At 41.3% G+C, this 19,148-nt stretch overlaps 2 protein-coding genes across 8 annotated transcripts; one reads left to right on the forward strand and one right to left on the reverse strand.

Moving 5' to 3' along the window:
- Positions 1-698: 698 nt before the first annotated feature.
- Positions 699-8,633, forward strand: LOC148414483 (inactive double-stranded RNA-specific editase B2-like). Of its 2 annotated transcripts, none has more exons than XM_088429623.1 (10): positions 699-841; positions 3,293-3,700; positions 4,213-4,556; positions 5,037-5,139; positions 5,214-5,385; positions 5,551-5,705; positions 6,315-6,474; positions 6,765-6,946; positions 7,047-7,228; positions 7,840-8,633. In XM_088429623.1, the coding sequence occupies exons 1-10, from the start codon at positions 778-780 to the stop codon at positions 8,017-8,019; spliced, it is 1,950 nt and encodes a 649-aa protein (XP_088285749.1). In that variant the 5' UTR covers positions 699-777; the 3' UTR covers positions 8,020-8,633. The 2 variants fall into 2 exon arrangements, with proteins under 2 accessions (XP_088285749.1, XP_088285750.1); XM_088429624.1 differs by having other exon boundaries at positions 709-841; positions 3,297-3,700.
- LOC148414484 (WD repeat-containing protein 37-like) lies at positions 8,347-19,129 on the reverse strand. Of its 6 annotated transcripts, none has more exons than XM_088429626.1 (16): positions 18,984-19,129; positions 18,195-18,393; positions 17,978-18,013; positions 17,424-17,520; positions 17,127-17,222; positions 16,921-16,985; positions 16,561-16,650; positions 14,370-14,505; positions 13,797-13,868; positions 13,676-13,720; positions 13,398-13,474; positions 12,294-12,528; positions 12,077-12,218; positions 11,772-11,906; positions 11,381-11,495; positions 8,347-10,183 (listed from the first exon to the last, which is right to left on the reverse strand). In XM_088429626.1, the coding sequence occupies exons 2-16, from the start codon at positions 18,357-18,359 to the stop codon at positions 10,052-10,054; spliced, it is 1,638 nt and encodes a 545-aa protein (XP_088285752.1). In that variant the 5' UTR covers positions 18,360-18,393; positions 18,984-19,129; the 3' UTR covers positions 8,347-10,051. The 6 variants fall into 6 exon arrangements, with proteins under 6 accessions (XP_088285752.1, XP_088285751.1, XP_088285753.1 ...); XM_088429625.1 differs by having other exon boundaries at positions 12,294-12,531; XM_088429627.1 differs by lacking the exon at positions 17,978-18,013 and having other exon boundaries at positions 12,294-12,531.
- Positions 19,130-19,148: the final 19 nt, after the last annotated feature.

The following is a 19,148-nucleotide window of genomic DNA, read 5'->3' on the forward strand; positions in this document are numbered from 1 at the left end:
GATATCTGGAATTGTGACAAATCAGAATTAATTTAGAGTTAAGAGGCAAAAAAAAAAACACATTTTCCCTTCTTTCATTTTATTTGTGTGATTTGACAGAATAATAATGCAACGAGGAGTATCTATAAACATAATAAGTGGCTAATTATCATATTTAGACTGATAAGTGCTAAGCATGATCCATTAAGATTGTAATCGTCAAACAATTAAAAATGTTCAGAGACAAAAGCGGCCTCATAATTTGATTTTTTACTATTACCTATTTATCGTGAGATTCCATCGGCTTTGCTTTTCGCGTATTCTCCAGCGGCATGGAACCAACCACTGGAAACAAATGAGCAGATAAGATGAAGATAACACTGGCGAGGATGAAGACGATGAATGAAAGTGATGATGAGGATGATGATGAAGGTAATCACGATGATGACAGGGAAAATGCTGATCATGATATCGATAAAGAAGACAATGAAGACAAAAAATGGACGTGTGTTTGTGTGTGTGTGTATGGGGGGGTGTATAGCATATGACTTGCATATATGAAAAATATATGCAAGTGATATTACATTGTCATATAATAAATTCATTTTTTTCCAGAACCATTTTTCATTCGCTTGTCAATCAAACCAACCCATCAATCAAGGGTGAGGGGGCGTGGCCTGTGTTTGTGTGGCTGCACAGCTGCTTCCTCTCACTCCCCAAACCCGCCACGCAAACACGCGCCTAGAACAAGTGTGTATTATTATCACTCATTTTCATAATCTTAATTAAGCGCACGTTATGGACATGTATGAAGTTGCAGATGTGAGGAAGAGGAAGAGGAAGAGGAGGAGTAGGGTCACAGGTGAGTACTTGGACTTCATTTCGTAATTCATACTTCTCAATAGGATCCGAATTCATGTCAACTTTGGAGTTTTTTAAATGCCAGAATTCTACTATTCATATACAAAGAAGAACTTTTATGTTTCCCTCTTTTTGGTTCCTTATGTTAGTAAACAGAAGTCTGCTACATTAAAGAGAACCATGAAGATCAATTTTGATTAATAATAATCATAAATAATCATCATTAAGGAATGAGCGAGTATAGATACCGGGCTCGCCGATACCGGTCTCGTTTTAAGATATCAGGTACTTGTAGAGGTCGCTGATACCAGGCACCAATAAGATTTATAAATCATAATGGATGGATTCAGGATATAATGACAAACAATTGATTGGTCGCAAGTGGATTTCAACTGATGCAATGAAAATTTACGGACTGCTTGGCAGTAAAAATCAAGAAACAATTATGATGGTTGCAAAATACAGACAAGAGATGGACTGGTCGCCAAACATGATGGGGGCAGTAAACATTAAGTCCGAAAAATCGGTCACCAGTGGGTCTCAGAAAATGTTGAGCTGATTTATGGATTGGTCGCTTTGCATTACAGCTATAACTGAACAATTTTTGTCACTACATGTCCCGACTGTCAACCAGGACAGTGGAGTGGTTGGCAGGTAATGTCGTATGATTTACAGGAAAACGATGACTGGTCGCCAAACACAGGGCGCATTTAGACCAAAAAAATGATTGGTCACCAGTAAACGCAACTCCTATGACAAACAATTGGATCCAGTGAGTTTCAGGAAATGTTGAGACAATTTGTAGAATGGTAAAAACCAGAGATGTATAAACAAACGATGGACTGGTCGCCAGGTAATGAGATAACAGCTTAAGACAAACACTATTGGTTGCTTTCAATGTCAGAGCAGATACAGACAAAAAATTGATTGGTCGCCAGGTCACGTCAGGGCATTTACAGAAAATGAATGGACTGGGCCCATATTGACAAAAAATGACCGGCCATGAGTAGAAGTAGCCCATATGGCAAATATTTGATTGGTCACCATAGGGCTTCAGGAAATGTAGATGGAATTCATAGACAGGTCGCCAATCGATATCAGGCTCATATCAGCAAAAAAATGAACTGGAAGCCAGGTTATAAAAAAAGTGTTGACAGAAAAAATATAGAACGGTCACCACAGATCATGTGGTGCACATATACACAAAAACTGATTGGTCACCAATAAACATGAAAACCTTGGACCCATAGCACAAACAATTGGTCACTAGTGGGTTTCAAGAAATTTAATTTATGGTCCGGTCGCCATTCAAGATCTGAACCTAACTGACAAAAAAAATAAAAGACTGGTCGCCAAAGCATGTTAACTTCCAACTGAAGTTTTTCGTGGAAGTGACCACTCTTCGAAGGCAGATGGCCACCCGTCGTTGTAATTACGCCATCAGCGGTTTTAGCGCGTGGCGGGATTAGCGTGACATTGTGCCCCATTGTTGTGCGTTTGCTAATCCCGGCAAAAAGCGGCAGATTACAGTTTGATGGCCTTTTTTTCCTTTTTTTTTTTTTGTAATTCCGTTTTTATTCAAAGTGTTTTTTCCCCCACTAATCCAACTTCCATTTTCATTAACGCGCAACACACGCGCGCAACACACACTTTTGTTTTGCTCCACTTTAGCAGACGCTAACGATATAGCCGCTATATTTGAAGTTCTTTTCGATAACTTTCCATTTTTTTTCCTTTCCTTCTTTCAATTTCCTTCATTTTCTCTCTTCTGTCTTTCGTTCCCTTTTATTTATTTAAAATTGCTGTGTTCTTCTTTTCCTGTTTACACTTTCATTCAATTTTTTAGCTAATCATTGCCTTCGCTTGGACAATTAATTTCTTTGTCCAGTCTTTCCCTCCATCTAATTTCCTGATTTGACTTTAAAAGCCAAACCGTAATAACAAAAAGCATATTTAGTTTCTTTCTCTTCTGGCATGAATTGAAAGTTATTAAATTGAAACAAAAACGAGGAGATTATTGTTTTTTTTTTTGGGTACCATATGTCACTTGAGTAATTCCTCTTCTGTTCATTTCACAAATGGAAGCTGCTATTTTCAGCCCCATTTTCATTTACTTGCGTCACTTGCTGTCATTTAAAGGGATAATGTGTAAGATTTACAGTTTTTCATTACGGCCAGCAGGAGGTGCTGCATTTACCATTTTCCGTCTTTATAACAAACATGGCCGCCTCCGGAGAAGTGCCACCATGTAATATAATTTAATGATAACTATACCTATGATTATACTTAAAACATACTAGTGGTCATTAAGAACACATCAATTTGCAAGCTTTTGAGATTTACAATCATTTAATTTATCCCTTTTTAAAGAAAAACTGTCAAAACCTTACACACTGTCCCTTTAAATCTCATTCTTTCCAATTTCCTTCACTGGCTTTTTTTGTATTGTCAGGTAGGAGTGGCGAGGAGGCAAAGAAGCTTCACGGGCAAATGGTCCACCTCGTCTCCAAAAAGCCACCAAGCACACTAGGACCCGCAGCCTCCAAGGGGAAGCGTCCCAATTCGCCCGCTTGGAAGACCGACTCAGTGATCCAGCAGAATGAGCTGCGGGGCCCAGCGCAAGCCCAGATGATTGCGGCAGGTGTGAACGTCAACAGCTTCCACTTCGAGGGCAGCGGACCGACCAAAAAGATGAAAGTGGCCGAGTTGGCTCTCAAGTCTTTTGCCCAGTACCCACACGCAGGCTCTGATGGCGTTGGCAGCACCATGGATGATTTCACGGAGGATCATTTGGATCAGTCGCAAATGTTCTACATGGAAGCCACAGGAGCCAAAAATATGCCAAAAGTAAAGCTAACGGGTATGTGATGGACGCAACATCACTCATTTATGTGTATAAGAAGGTAGCTATGATGATAGCATGAATTTGTAGTAATAAAAAAAGTTTCGGAATAATAGAAAATAATGCAGCATATTATCTTTTGAGGTTTCACTTTTTCAAATGTCCATCAATCTTATTCACCTTACCTACGGTCCAAGGATGTCACTCAGACTACTCGCTCCAGTCACTTCATCCATTTTGATGGGGGATCGCAAAATGTTCATAGGCTAGTCGGAAAATATAGCGTCTCCTTTTTGTGCTGCGTTTCCCTTGGGACTTCCTCCAAGTAGGACGTACCCGAACACCTTATTCATTCACAGATGTTTGTGTTATTTTGCTTTTTAAATGGGATTTGAATGAATAAATCGCTTGCACATAGGTGAGCAAGAATTCTCTGATAGAAATTTTATTTCAAATGTTTAAAATGGATGGCAATTGGATTCTTCGCCAGTTAATAAGTCTTCCTTTGCCGTTTTTTGTTCCTCGGGCAGAAAGTGAAAAGCGGACCAGTGAGGTTTCCCCTCGAGGTGACCATCAATCCAGTTCAAGGGGAGTAGTCAGTTCCTGTCTCTTGGGACGTCTTGGTCCAATGGGACTGTTGAGCCGACTGCGACCGAGCCTGCGCTACTTCTGCCTGACTGAAAAACTACCCGGTCGGCTGGAGAGCCATTTCATCGCGGCGGTCCGGGTGGATGGGCGGATGTTCGAAGGATGCAGTCTCAGTAAAAGAACCGCCAAGGCCCGGGCGGCCGCCGCCGCTCTGCGCTGGCTCTATGACGTCGGTCCTGAGAGGAAAGTGATGGGTCTCCGCAGGGACAAACAGCAACTGCCTCAGGTCAGTCACACTTCTTTTCTGATTGGTCTCTTTCTTCAGTTGCTGCCTTCTTTCCATCCTTCCTTCAATCTTCTATGTGTATTTTCGTTAGCCAGTCCATTTCACTACATTTTCTTCTTCCTTCATTTCCTTTTCTCACTCCTTTACTTCCTTGCGGCCTTCCTGGATCCTTCCCGCGCGTATCGATGATTGACACGATGATGGAGGAACATACAAGTGATTTTAGAGCATGAACTGTCAATCAAGCGCCGTGACACATTAGCATTAGCGCTCGTCATTAGCGAAGATTAGCAACGGCGGCGGCTGGGCAGCCGACCAAGACGCCGTGACGGCAAAATAATCCCAAAGATAATTATTTCACAAGACACGACCTTGTGTCACTGTCGCCACCGAAACTCACTCATTCATTTGCGGGTGTAGTTTTTCATGTAAACATTTGTTCCTTATTATTATTTGCTGCTGACTTGTTGTCATTTAAAGTTCTTTGCAGAATCCATCTTCCAGCTAGCAAGACAAAAGAGTCAGCAGCTAATGGGCCAAAGCCTTGCCACACACAACATGGCCGCCATCGTCATGACGAAAGGTTGTCACGGTTAAGAAGGCTAATAAGTCGCCGTTGTTACGCAAGCTGAAGAAGTGGAATAACTTTGCTTCCAGGATTTGAGGTGAGCTCAGCTGAGGTGGTTTCCATGGCAACGGGGACCAAGTGTTTGGACCGGGATGCCGCCGGTTACGATGATAGCGCAGTTCACGACTGTCATGCCGAGGTTGTATGCAGGAGGGCGCTCTTGCGCTTCTTGTACGATCAACTGGAGATGCTCCTGATACGGTAAATTAATTTAAGATGAGAATAGTAAAATTAAGTATAATCTAAGTAAATCCAAGTGTAGTCTATGCCCAAGGGCTAATTGAAATTGAACTACAGCAGTCTAAAACTATTAGTAAATTTAGTCTAAATCCACAAGTAAATCTAACAGTAAAAACTTTCCCAAAGTCCTCCAGATGAGACTAACGTTGGGTCGGTGTCCATCTTTGAATCAGCGACCGGTCGCCGAAAGGCCTTCAGGCTGCGAGACCACGTCGGACTCCACATGTTTGTCAGCTCGTCACCATGTGGAGATGCAAGGCTCAACTGTCCATATGAAAACCGTGAGACTCTCAGCTGTGTCTAACAAAGCCTGACTCTGAATAAATGTACAGTGGGCCCCCGTTTTACGAGATTAATCCGTTCTGGGCTCGTATGACAAATTCACCGTATGGCGTGCAATCCAAACCTATGTTAATTAGCGAATGCGTTTCGAACCCCAGATAAAAACATCAAAATTTTACATACATATTAAAAATTGGTACCAAAATAATATAATAAGTGCTACATATATATAACATACATGAATACAATCAGAAAACATCATAAATAAAAAAATAGTAAATAAGTGCAATTGCCTAAAAAGGCCAGCAGATGGAGGCAAAACAACACATACAGCCAAGCCCCTAGGGTCATGACAGTTGTTGTTTTTTGGCAAAGTTGGGAAAATACGGTAAAGAGGGGACGAAAAACTCAGTAACATGAAAATAACGTAGGCCAGGGACGCTGTAACACAGGGGTCCACTGTACATCCAAGACTAGTCCAAATAAACTGAAACTAAAGTCTGAGTCTGGTGAGGTATATATCTAGCATGTGTAAATCCACAAATTAAGTAAAAAAAAAAAAAAAAAAAATCACAAGTAACCTTGTGTGTGTGTTTGTGTGTCATTAGCTTCCACGGTGACGAACACGTTGCGCTGCGGACTGAGGACTAAGGTGTTTGGCGGTCAGGGAACATTACCAATCACAGCTCAGTCAGCCAATCAGAAGAGGGGAGGCGTGTCCTTGGGTAAACCTCGAGTCAGCATGTCCTGCACTGACAAAATAGCCAAGTGAGTGGCAAACAACACTGGAGGTTCATTGAGGGGGCTTTTTTAGTCATGACCCTCCTATCATGTTGTGGGTCAAACTGACCCGTTTGAAAGTAAATGTTGAATGTGGTTTTCAGTCAGACAAGACTTGGATTTGACTGGTGTACGAACAAAACTGAATGTGATCCCTCTTTTATTTGGGATCAACATATCGGACTTTAACTACTCGTAGTCTTAGACCTACTTAGATTACTTAGCGGACTCTCGTATGTCTTGGACTTCTTACTCCTCACACACTTCGTGTGTAACAGGTGGTGCGCGGTGGGGCTGCAGGGGGCGCTGTTGTCTCACCTGGTGGAGCCCGTGTACCTTCGGAGTCTGACCGTGGCCACGTTGAGCCACACCGGCCACCTGCAGCGAGTCCTGGCTCGCCGCCTCACCCCAAATAAACGCCACGCCGCCCCCTACTGCCGACAACTGCCGCTGCTCGCTTGTAGGCACTTTGACCTCTGAGAATCAAATGAGGAAAATGATTAATCGTAAAAAAAATTTGCAAATCGGTAGATGACTGGAAGTGGAAATCTTTGTTGCAGGTCTAGGAATGGGCGAGCGGCATAAACGCGGGAATTCATCGCGCGTTAGTGTAAACTGGAGCGCCTGCGACAACGACGCGGAGGAGCTGAGCACATCATCGGGGTTGCGGCGCCGCTGCGGGACGCCGTCCAGACTCAGCGGATGTCATTTTTTCACTCGCTGGGAGCATCTGCATAGACGCGTAAGAAAGAGAACGAACATGCGCTTTGGCCTGATTTATAAAATATTTGCCAACTTCAGAGGGAGTGCTCGATTAAATCAAGTACTGTCATCCTACCACCAGGGGGTGATGTTTGCATGAAAAAAGCTTCTGATCTTCGGTTCGAAATGACCAAAAATGACATTTTAACTGCTAATGAATTAATATTTGCTTAAAAGTAAATAATTTGCTTGGTTCTAAGTAGGCTTCATTTCTTTCATTGGTTTGCACTCAGTAAGTTAACTGTGTTGTCCTGTGCACCAAGTTTTTTGCTATGTCTTGGGTGAATTTGAGTTTATTATTAATATTATTATTTGTAAATATCAAGCCTTGAAGCCTTGTTTATATCCTGCTTGTTTTTAAAAAATGGTCAATAAATAGACTTTGACCAAACAGAATGAACAATCATGAGTAATAATCATGATTTCAAAATTGACCAAAATAATTGTGATTATTATTTTGGCCGTAATCGTGCAACCCTATATAGTTGTATAGTGTTGATAGGGTAATGTCAAAAAAACTTTTTTTTGGTGTCGGAGCGCCCCCTAGTGTTCCCGATGAAGATGCTTATTGCCTTTGTGTCTCATCCTTAGCTCAATGACTGGACGTCAGAGGACATGCAGAGGACGCACTCCGCGTGGAAGTTGGCGGCCGGTCCGTACCAGAAGGCCGTGCGGCAGTACGGCGAGGCCGTGCGGGACGCGGGACTCGGAGCGTGGAGCAGAAAACTAACGCAAATCGCTCAGGGAGCAGACGACAGCGTGGGACCGTAAATACTTCAGTTATTATCATGTAAACATGTAGAAGTGATGATCACGCATTTCTAATGTCTCCGTATATGTTTCTGTAACATATATTCAATTTTGTTTTCGTATTTTATAAAAGTGTGAATGAAACATGGTTTTGTCACGAACCGCTGGCGACCCCTACAGGACGAAAATATGTATTACAAAAATCACTTATATTGGTATGAAATATTGAATGTCATAGACAATGTTTTCCATGACTATTTTTATAGATAAATGAATAAAATATTAGGCGTTATTATTAAACGTGTGTTGTATTGTGAGTGTCCAGCAGAGGGAGACAGAAGTCAGGAAGAACGTGTCAGTCAACTAGTTTTATTATGATTGATGTAACGAAGTGACATGTTATAAATATAACATTGATGACAAAACCGCACTTAATCGTAACATTTTACTCGTTTAGCGCATTATGCTGACATACACAGAGAGGAGAAGATGTTTTCCCCTCCTTTAAAAAGAACTAAGTCTGCAACATGACATCCAACCAAATGGTTGATTTTTTTCTTCTTACGATTACATTTTATGACTTAAGTGGTTATTGAATAAGAGCAGAGCAATAATAAAACATCCAATTTAATTGACAGGTTGCACATTGAAGTCTTAACAGTATTTTTTTTGTGTGTGTGTGTTTGTCTTTAATTGATATTCAGTGTCACGGCGGCCAAATAGCAAGTTGGGGATAAGGTGTCTATTAAACACAAAATAAAATTCTTTATATATTAAATTTCATAGGAAACAAGACAACAGAGGACTAAAAAGTGCCAGCAAATGACACATAAGTAATCAATTATACATGTAATTCATTACATTACCAATTCATTTATTATGAAAAAAAAAAACAATTATTACATCATTTGATTAATTTTTGAATGATTCGCATTCCAATGCTTCATGAATATTTTTTTTAAATATTTTTCCAACATACAAACAAATAGGTATTTTTATGAAGCAGTTCCACATTTGATAAGTTACTCATTTGGATTTCATACATTATTATGATGGTGGAATTGCTGATTGATTGACAATTAATTAATTAATTTTGACACTTGAAGTCATCCAGAAAAGACAAGTTGTCCTCACTAAGTGTGACACTGCAGACTTTGTCCTTTTTTTTTCTTGAGAAGCTTTCCGCAGAGGAAATTAAATGTGTGATGTTTAAAAAAAAAAGAAAAAAAATACACACACACACACTGGCACAAACACACAGCCACGCACATTATTTTAAAAGTGTCTTTCTAGCACCAAATAGACCATTTCACATCTTTGATATGTGTGATTTTTTTTTTTTTTCATGTTAATAAAAAATAAATGACACTCCACACCAGCAGGGGGCAGCTCATTAGTTTCTAATACAAATGTGGCAACATGTTAAATACTGCAGGGTATCTCAAGAGTTCCTAAACAAGTAAATCCGATGCTGCTACTGCTACTCACATGTGCCACCTAGGGAGCAAAATGTATGAAAAATATATTAAATTTAGTATGACCAAACAACCTGTTTAATCTAAGCTCATACTTTGTATTGCAGTATTAAAAAAAAATTCCAGGGCCAAAAGATATTTTGGCATATGTGTTTATCTTGAAAATGTTTGTATTGTATTTCTATTGAAATTTGACTGGCGTGATCGTCATAACCGGTCATAGTTTAAAAAAACAAATCTCAAGGATCCATACTGGAAACGGCACAGGAAGTCGGTCGTAGAAAGGAACTCATTAAATTATGTGACCAGGGGGAGTGTATTGAAAAAAAAAAAAAGGGAGAATTATCGTCATTTTCGTCAACTACAATAAAACCAAAGCGCTGTGAGGTTTTGCTAACTGAAGCGTGTGCTGTGCTTGTTTTCCATCGATGTCACATTGTTTGAAACACATATGGACACACTGTACATCGCTGTCATTTCCTGCTCGCAAGTTGAGCTGCGGCGATCACGACGCCTTTGTCGCGCGTATGAAAACTCACGTGACACGTGGCCCGGGAAAGCCAACTTGTGACCAGGGCTCATTTTTCCAGCAGCAAGGCCGGGATGTTGATGTTCCAACCGATGGCCTGCCGATCGAAGCCGCACGTGAACAAGTTGCAGGAGGCGTTGTCCTCGCACCATGTGGAGCAACACACCATACGGCGGTGGCCCTGGGAAACACACACCAGTGAGACCAGTGGTTTTATGCTAATTTTCAGCGATATACCAATTGTGAAATACTTTTTCAGCCCAATAAAAAGCTTAGCATTTTTAAAAGGGAGGAGCGGAGGGGAGTCACCATAATTTTGCATTATGTTGCTTCATGTTCCAATTCATTTGCTACTAATTTGAAAAGAAAAAGTACTGCTCCTGTTACAGCAAAAAAAAATAAAAAAAGCATTGAATTCGATTTACTGTACCTACATAACCTCTGAAACGCCTCCATGTAACTAACCCCAGGTGGACTCCAACCCTTATTTGAGAATCTCTGCTGTTCTCCAGCAGTTCTCAAGCGAAGGTACAGGTTCCCCTGGGTGTCTGTGAAGGCACTTCAGGAAATACGTAAAATGTGTGAATATGTTTCTGTGAGTATCAGCAAATAATGACGTAAATAATGTAGTGGCAGGAACAATATACTTTCAAACTAAGAATAAATCAATTGGAACATAAAAACAACTCATTGCTAAACTGTGTTCTCGTGAGTCTTCACAAAATGTTGTGTACTTTTATTTTCTAAAAGTTTTATATGGATGTGCAAAGCATTTTGTTTGAAGTATTTAATTTTAATCTAAAAAATGCTTTGCACTGGTTATGGAGCTGAAAACGTGTTAAAAAAAACATGGCCGTAGACAACCCATTTTACCAACTGACATTTCAGCTCAATCAAGCAACACAAAAAAATATTTGAATAATAGTCTCATGTTCAGTGTCTTTATTACATTACCACAGGTGATCAATGGAACCTTCATTTGAGGAAATGATGTGGCCGAGTTGAACGTTTTCCCTTTTTAACCCTACAATGTTGAAATGATCCTCTTTGAAAGTGTCTACAAAAGTTCCAGTAAGAACTTGAAAAACCAAAAACGACCAAAAAACAGTTTTTTAAACCCTTGTGCAGTATTTTGACTGTTTTTTGGCAATTTTCTTCCACGTCATTCTCGCTGAATTTTGCCAAGCAATGGCAAGTGTGATGATATGTGCTCACCGTCTGGGTGAAATTTCAGCTCCCTAATGTCTTCTTTTAATGCTTTCCATTTGATGCGAAATGCCTTTGATGTAAAAATCAAAAGGCACATTTCCGCACAATAATTTGGTCTGTAACTAAATTTGGGTTTCATTTTTTTATTCATCTGTGAAATCATTCTGACCTGTCTGTTGCTTCGCGGCAGCCTGGCCAAGCGCACGCCGGACATGTCGAAAAGTCGCACTTGCCGATTGTCGTGAGGAAGGGCGATGATCCTCTGACTCACTGACACACTGATCCTACACACATACGCAAACACACATATACATAAACAGCAAACCAGGAACTACACCAGATACACACTGGACTTGTTTACCAGTCAATATCAGGACATGAGACAAAATGACTGGTCACAAGCCAATGTTGGGACATTTCCCTTGTACATATATATTTTTTTTTTCTCATTACACAAAACCATTATAGAAGCTATCACTTAATGAATATTGATAGAAAAATCGATTATAGCACACCAAAACGGCAATGTCATGGAAAAGAAGCTCAGTGCGTTTTGGTACCTGTTAACAGCGGAGTCGGTGCGAATGGTGGCGATGGGTGAACGCATGTTCTTCAGATCCCACACTTTGACGGTGCGGTCGTCGCTGCCCGACACCACGTTGTCTCCCACCGTGAACACGGCCGACGTCACTGTGCTGCAGCAAGAAAGAAAGTCAAACAACATCCGATCTACACATGACTAGCATCGAAGTCATTCGTAACAGTAAAAAATTAGTTCACTTGTAAATTAGTGTCAACAAAGAAAAAAAAAAAAAAACTCGTTTCAGCACTCGTGTATAGTGACAAATTGTGCGTGCGGACAGACTCTGTGTGTCCTTGGAAGACGTTGACAGAGTGGATGGACGGGTCTCGGAAGTCCCACAGCCTGAAGGTGGTGTCCCGAGATGAGGTGACGACCAATCGCTGGGTGGGGTGAGTGCAGCAGTGTGTCAGTTCCTGGTCGTGACCTGCGTGCGCCACCACGTGGATTCACACTCTAGGAAGGATATTGGCTCGCACGCCGAGTCGTCCGCGGATCGTACCGGTGAGCGAGTGCACCAGCTCCGACGTCTCCACGTCATAGAGGTTGGCGGCCCGGTCCCAAGACGCTGTCACTACCTGCTTCCCGCCCACCAGCCAGTCGGCGGAGATCACCACGCCCTGGTGGCTGCGCAGGGTGGTGCTGGCCACGCGCACCGTCGGGCACTCGTTGGACCCATCCCCTTCCGTGTCTGCCTCGTCCTTGTCGGAGAAGTCCACGTCATCCTCGCAGGGCGGCTGCTGAAATGGTGGTAAAATCAGGCGTTGAGTCGTAAATTTTGACACTCTTTAAAATGGCACACACCTTTTTTGTCAACATTTTTTTCAGTTCTGCGCCACGTGTGTTTGATTTACTCAACTTTGGAACTAGATTTTTACTGGTATCTCGAGTATCTTATTCAGCAACACCAGAAGATAGATTGCGTAACATCGCCTGCCAAAAAATGTGGCATAAATCACAATAAACAGTCGTAAAAACCTGAAGGAAGAGAGTTTTGCGAAGGAGTCACGATAACACAATTTAGCAAGACGTTGCGTCATGTTGTAATTCATTTGCTTTTAATTTGAAAACATACTCTTCCTCCCGCGGCATTACAAAGCATGAAATTAGTTTTGCTGCTACCTGCAGAAACCCTGTTAAAATTTCATATACCCTCATTTAAGAAGCACTGGATTTTTACCTAATATGGGTACATGAGAACAAATTAAGAGTGACACTTGCAAGGGTGTCAAAATGATTTTTATCGTGGGCCACATTGTACTTATAGTGTCTGTTAGAGGGCCGGAATAAATCTAAAAATAGTCTAAAAAAAGCTTCAATTTTAACATACTCCTTTAATTGCTCTAAAATCCTGAAAATTTAGGACTTAAAAATAGAAAAACGTGTCTAATAAACGCCGTTTTTGGTGGTTTACATCTTTACCTAGTTTTGAAAACAGAGGCTGATAAAAACTCTTCGAAAGATAGATCGGGAACAGAATATGGTTGTTTTTGAAGACAAGTTTAGCTAGAAACTTGAAATCAAATTAGCATTTGGCGGGCCACATATAATGATGTGGCGGGCCGGTTCTGGGCCCCGGGCCTTGAGTTTGACACCTGTGACTTACAGCGACGTCTGCGACGGGCTGCGGTGTGGGCAGCTGCACCAGGAATCTCCACACGTGAGCCGTTTGATCACCGGAGGCTAAGGAGAATCAAGACATTTGAACAACGCTCTGTGGTTAACTTTATTGCGTTTCTCGATTCGTGTACATGGATAATTACGCTTAGAATATAATAAAATGATGACTACACTGTTGTGTTGATGGGGATGTTTTGTAGCCATGAATTTGTGGTCATTTAAACTGTGCGTGCTTGTTGTCATTATGTTAGCAATAGCCGTTACCCGTTAGCGCCATCTGCTCAGTGGGGTGAAACTTGATGGAGTTCACTGAGAGGGACAAAATACATATTTGTTATTTCTTCAAAGTGCATATTTGAGAGACAAAAGACACTACTTATATTACCTGATCCTTGGTGGCCCAGATACTTGAGGAGACATTTGCCTGTCTCAATGCTCCACAACATGGCTGTGTGGTCTAATACAAAACAAAAGCAACAGGTGATTTTTTTTTTCAAATCACATTTCTTCCATCTATCCATCTAATGTAGACAAACACAAGGGCTTTGTGGTTCATTAACAGTTGAACTACTTTATCGTGCTATCTTTAGGCATATTTGACATTGCAACTCCTCAGAAGATATATAATGTAACATCATCTGTGTTATTTCTGACTAGTCTGTTGGAAAATTGCGATAAACAAAATTTTGCATTAAGTTGCCTCGTGTTACAATTAATTTGCTCTTAATTTGAAAACTACTGTTCCTGTCACATTAAAAGGAAACAATTTTGATAGTAAACTGAACATTATCCAAAAATACTTTCATCATTTCATACTCATTTTATGAATGTTCATCTGTAACCTACAAATAAAATGAATAAAGGTAAATCATAAATGATTGTACATGTACAGAGATGATATCAGAATTCCACAGATAGACAAGGACATGCTTCAATTTAGGGTGGTGTGCTTCGTTACCTGCAGATGCAGTCCCGAGCAAGGTGGGCTGGTTCCGGGTCACGCTTAAGTCCCAGATGCCATCTCGGTGGCCCGCGTACTCTTTGAGCAGCTGACATACGGCTCTGGATGTGGTGGCTTTGAAACTGGACACAATCTGAGGGGCAGACAGATAGTTAACTACTGGAGGAAGTGGGGAGTTTTGCAGGGTTCCTACAAATCCGACACACACTCCTGGACTTGTTGCTCATTATTAAACTTAATTGAGCAGATGTAGAATTGTTTTCTATGTACAAATACAGATGGAACCTTTGGTTTTGCATGGGCTAGTTTGACAAAAATTTGGGTATACATTTTTCCAGTAAATAAATAACATTTTTAAAGTGTGACTGTCATTTCTTTCCCAGAGTAGATGCACATTTTAAAAGTTCAGCCCACCTTATTTATTGGCACTGCTTTATTAGGCATGTTTGATTTTTTCCTCCCCTCCAATCAGATTTCAGCCTCTATGTGCCATGTAGGTCGACTTTAGTCTGCCCGGGGTCTTCACGATCAGTAGTGCTGGCCCATATAACAGCAACCACATGACTTCAGCATGTTCCCTACTTCTATTGGTTGGTCAAAAAAAAGCCAAGTTTGCCAGCAAACATGATGTATTTTAGTTGGTTGAAATATAATCTCGAAAGTAATTTTCCTGTCTCCAGGCGTGTGCAGACTTGAATAGGAACCCTGCAAGAAGCGGATGAGAGGAAGTGAGGGTGAGCACTCAGCGGGGATCTTATTGAGCCAAGGCTGAAGCAGCAGCATTGAGGATTAATAATTCAAGGGTTTAATAAGGATTATCCGATCATGAACATATGGCCTTCGCGTCACAGGTTTATCAATACAAACCTTAGATAGACCTGAAATAGACTCCAGCGAACAAAGCGGTGATAGGCACAGCAGGATTACTGGGGGCCAGGGCAACCGAAAACCAAGTCACATGTGTGTCACGTCAATTAGTGATCGCTGTCAGTCACGTCAAAATGATTATTGTCATTATTAAGAAGAGTGGAGGTGTTTACTTTAAAGATGGGAACGATACAATGAGGACTCTGGGCTGGATTTGGACACAGGCCACTAAATAAATTCCAACTGAAACACAGTGTTCAAAAGTCACAAACAAAACACACACACGTGCAAATATTTACCCATTCATACATACACACACACGCTCTCACGCAAACTATCGCTAACACACAGTTAAATTTAAGCATGTTACACGCAAGCATTCACACACTTACTCCCACGCAGTGTAAATATTTTATGTTGAGTTGTGGCTGCAGGATATAAGTGAAAAAAAGCCAAGGAATGGATGGTGACTTGTGTGCTTACCACAATAACAATGATTCTGTTGCGTTATGGTGAAAAAGGTAGCAAGCTGCTGATGAATACAAAATGGATGCCCAGGGAAAATCTTTCGATTGATTGGATGATGCCGATTGTGTAAGCAACTCTATGGCGTTTCAGATAAGAGCAAGCAAACTAGAGCAGCGGTTCTCAAATGGGGGTACGCATACTCCTGCTGGACCGTGAAAACTCTTAAGTGAGGTTTTCACAGGGTTTCTGTATCACATGGAATTGTTTTTTAATGCTGTGACGGTCATACAGTAGAACCACTTTTCAAATTGAACGAAAAATGAATTGAAATTTATTGCTAAATTGTCTAATAGTAACTCGTATACCTTTAGTAAATCTTTGTGCAGATGTGAATGATCATTAGTGAGGCAATTTTCTGCTTGATGAGCCAAAAATAAAACAGATGATGTTATATGGTCTATCCTCTGGAGTTTTAATTTTTTTTCCAGCCAAAAACATTTTAGACGAGTACATCTGTAAAATGATAAAAGCTATGAATGTAATAATACTTTATAATGGCGTCTTCTAGATACACATCCCTGATCATGTAAATATCTAAATACATTCTCCCCTGTGCACTAGCTTTAAGTCATGTTCTTAAATTCTTAGGAGCATGAAAAAAAAACTGAATTTTGTTGATTAGTTGTGATAAGATCATGAAAATTTTATGAACTGTATGAAGTCAATTCCTACATTTGAATGACCAAGCCTCTGGGGGAGGGCGAATGAAGCCCCCTGTCGGGCTGCTCGTGCGTTGCGCATTGGTTGGGGTAGGGTGCGTTCAGGGATGGAGGGAAACAAATGGACAAGTTACCCATGAGTCTCCACCCCACAACTCCCAGCCGCTCACACTGAAGTTGCGGGCGCCGCCAATGATGGGAGCGTGGCAAGAGTTTGAACGCGGCTACGAGCAGAGAAGGCCGCAAAAAGAAAAAAACAAAACAAACAGAAAAAAAAAACTGTTGTGCTCTTCAACATCACCATTTTGCTCTAGGTCAACATGACGTTTGGTAGACTTGTCTCTCACAACTGTGAAAATTCTGATGCAAGTCGGATGTGACTCACAAAAAAAACAATAATACAAAAAACAAACATCTCAAGAAGCCATGCCCGAAAAAAAACTGATCATTTCAGACCAATCGTTTCCTCACGACTTGAAAGTGGAAAGTGGTACCTTGCTGGTGGAGGCTTTGTAGGTAGTCTTAAGTTTCTGGGACAGCTGACTGGTGCTGTGGCTCGCTGTGTGGACCACACAGTGCAGTAAAAGAAAAGAAAACAGGTTTTAATTGCTGTCAATTTTTAATTGCTGACAATCACCATGGTGATTTTGCACTGAATTGAGCGATTGATTGAAAACAAATACTTCGAACTGCGACTCACTTTTTGTTTTCAGAGCACCTTTGGTCAAGTCTGCACCCTCCACCGTCTGCCCGTCCGCAGCGAGGCGCTCGTTCAACGTGTCGATTTCTCGGCGAACTGTTGAGCAAACGCAACGTAGTTGAGAGTCGTTGACGCCCACATAAAAAGCTCTGAGATGTCATGTCATGGCAACAAAGCTCCAATGATCCAAAGCAAGCTTTCTATATTAGCTATGGTTTTGACCCAAGCTCAAGGGTCAATCGTATTTTCCATTTGAAATGCAGCCTCATGCATATTATGCGACTTAACAGCGCTTACGTTCGAGGTTCTCCAAGTAAAGGTTCTCAAACTCCCTCTCGATTTGACTGAACAGGTCCACCAGGTTGCTCCTCAGTGACACCGGAAGCTTGGAGTCCTGCATCACAGCATGGAAACATCGTGTACAGCTCAAAACGAAACGACTTAAACAGTTTACACGCCTCTACAAAAAGTGTTAATCTATCGAGGAATAAACTTGTAAGGATCCCCTGAGAACCACTGAGTCAATATAGCTTTTTCACATTATTTGCCGTGTGGAAGTGGCGTGTTGCTAAAAATCAGACATAGCGAGCTTTTCAATCCGCAAGTGTGACACTCAGCCACAAACGGGGGGGACAAAAAAGAAGGGTGCATGTCAATACAAAACACCTAAATCTATTGACGTACCCACAACGCACTAAATTAAAGTTGAAAGAGGAGACTAAATGTACAGGACACCATCACAGCTAAACTATGCCTAGCATAATATACAGTACACAAAATAGTCAAGAGAATAATCATTTATGATTACAAATAGAGTACAAAGGGAGGTTAAACTATGGCCTTCGACTCACCTCTGTTCTGGCCAAACATTCCAGATTATCACATGACTGGAATCAACAAAGTAAAAATATCAAGATACGATCAATGAAGGTCACCACCGGGGAATGAATGAATGAATGAATGACGATGGACGAAATACGGAAGGAAGAAGTCTATGTGTAAGATAGCACTTCTTTTGTGAATTTTCAAGTGTCAAGTGTGAAATTTGGGAGACTAGAAATTGCTGACCTGTGTGTCCAGCTGCAAGTCCCTCTGAAGGAAGCCTGCTCGTTCCTGTTCCGTGCTGTTGGTCCTGCGAATGGACAGACTGTGCGACTTCCTTTTCTGCTTGGCCTGCCGGACAGCGCCGGTGCTACTGCCGCCGCTGCCGCTGATAACACTCTCCACCGGCATCTCTCCTGTTTCCCAAACGCCTCTGTGGCAGAGTCTGAAACCAGGAGACAAGAAGAAATGACATTGGAACGTTGCAATATCTGGAATCAAAATCCAGTCATGTTTTCCAGCTCAAAAACAACTTGTTAAACAAACTTGTTACACAAACAAGCAATTGCAAACATTTTCTGACGGCCATCACTTATACGCGGATTTTTGATATTTACATTCAGGCTCGGGCTAAGCTTTTACGCCTATACCGGGGGAACACTGTAAAATGGATGCTTATATAGCGTTTCCTACGCAAATTATGTTCAGATTGAGTGAGATTGAAGAAGAAACAGTATAGACACATTATTCGTATTTCCATTTCTTTTAATGCGACTTTTCAGTCAAATGCGCTGCAGCTGTCAATCACCTCACTCGGGATGATAGCACAACATTCAATGCTTATCATGGAGTCAAAAGGGGAAAATGGATACTAAAATAGGATAGAGACTTTTAATTAGAAAACGCGACAAAATTAGACGCAAAAGAGGACAAGAGGTCAAGCGAACCCAGCTAACGTTCACGCAGTTAAGCTTCAGAGAATGCTAACAGGCTAATAACATGCTAATGTAGGAGTCAATGCGTCCTTCAACTTACCTCAAAATCTACAGATGTGGCGACGAACTCCGAAACATTCCGAGGAATGAGGGCCAATCCACCATTTTATTCAGTGAGCGAATGTTTTGTCCAGAAGAAAAAGACGCCCTGGTTCTTGATGGACGCTAGGAGGTGACGCCGACTGACAAGGCGCTTTTTTTCCGG

This window comes from Hippichthys cyanospilos, chromosome 12 (genome assembly GCF_059441005.1).
Source record: "Hippichthys cyanospilos isolate Australia breed blue-spotted pipefish chromosome 12, RoL_Hcya_1.0, whole genome shotgun sequence".
Classification (NCBI taxonomy): domain Eukaryota; kingdom Metazoa; phylum Chordata; class Actinopteri; order Syngnathiformes; family Syngnathidae; genus Hippichthys; species Hippichthys cyanospilos.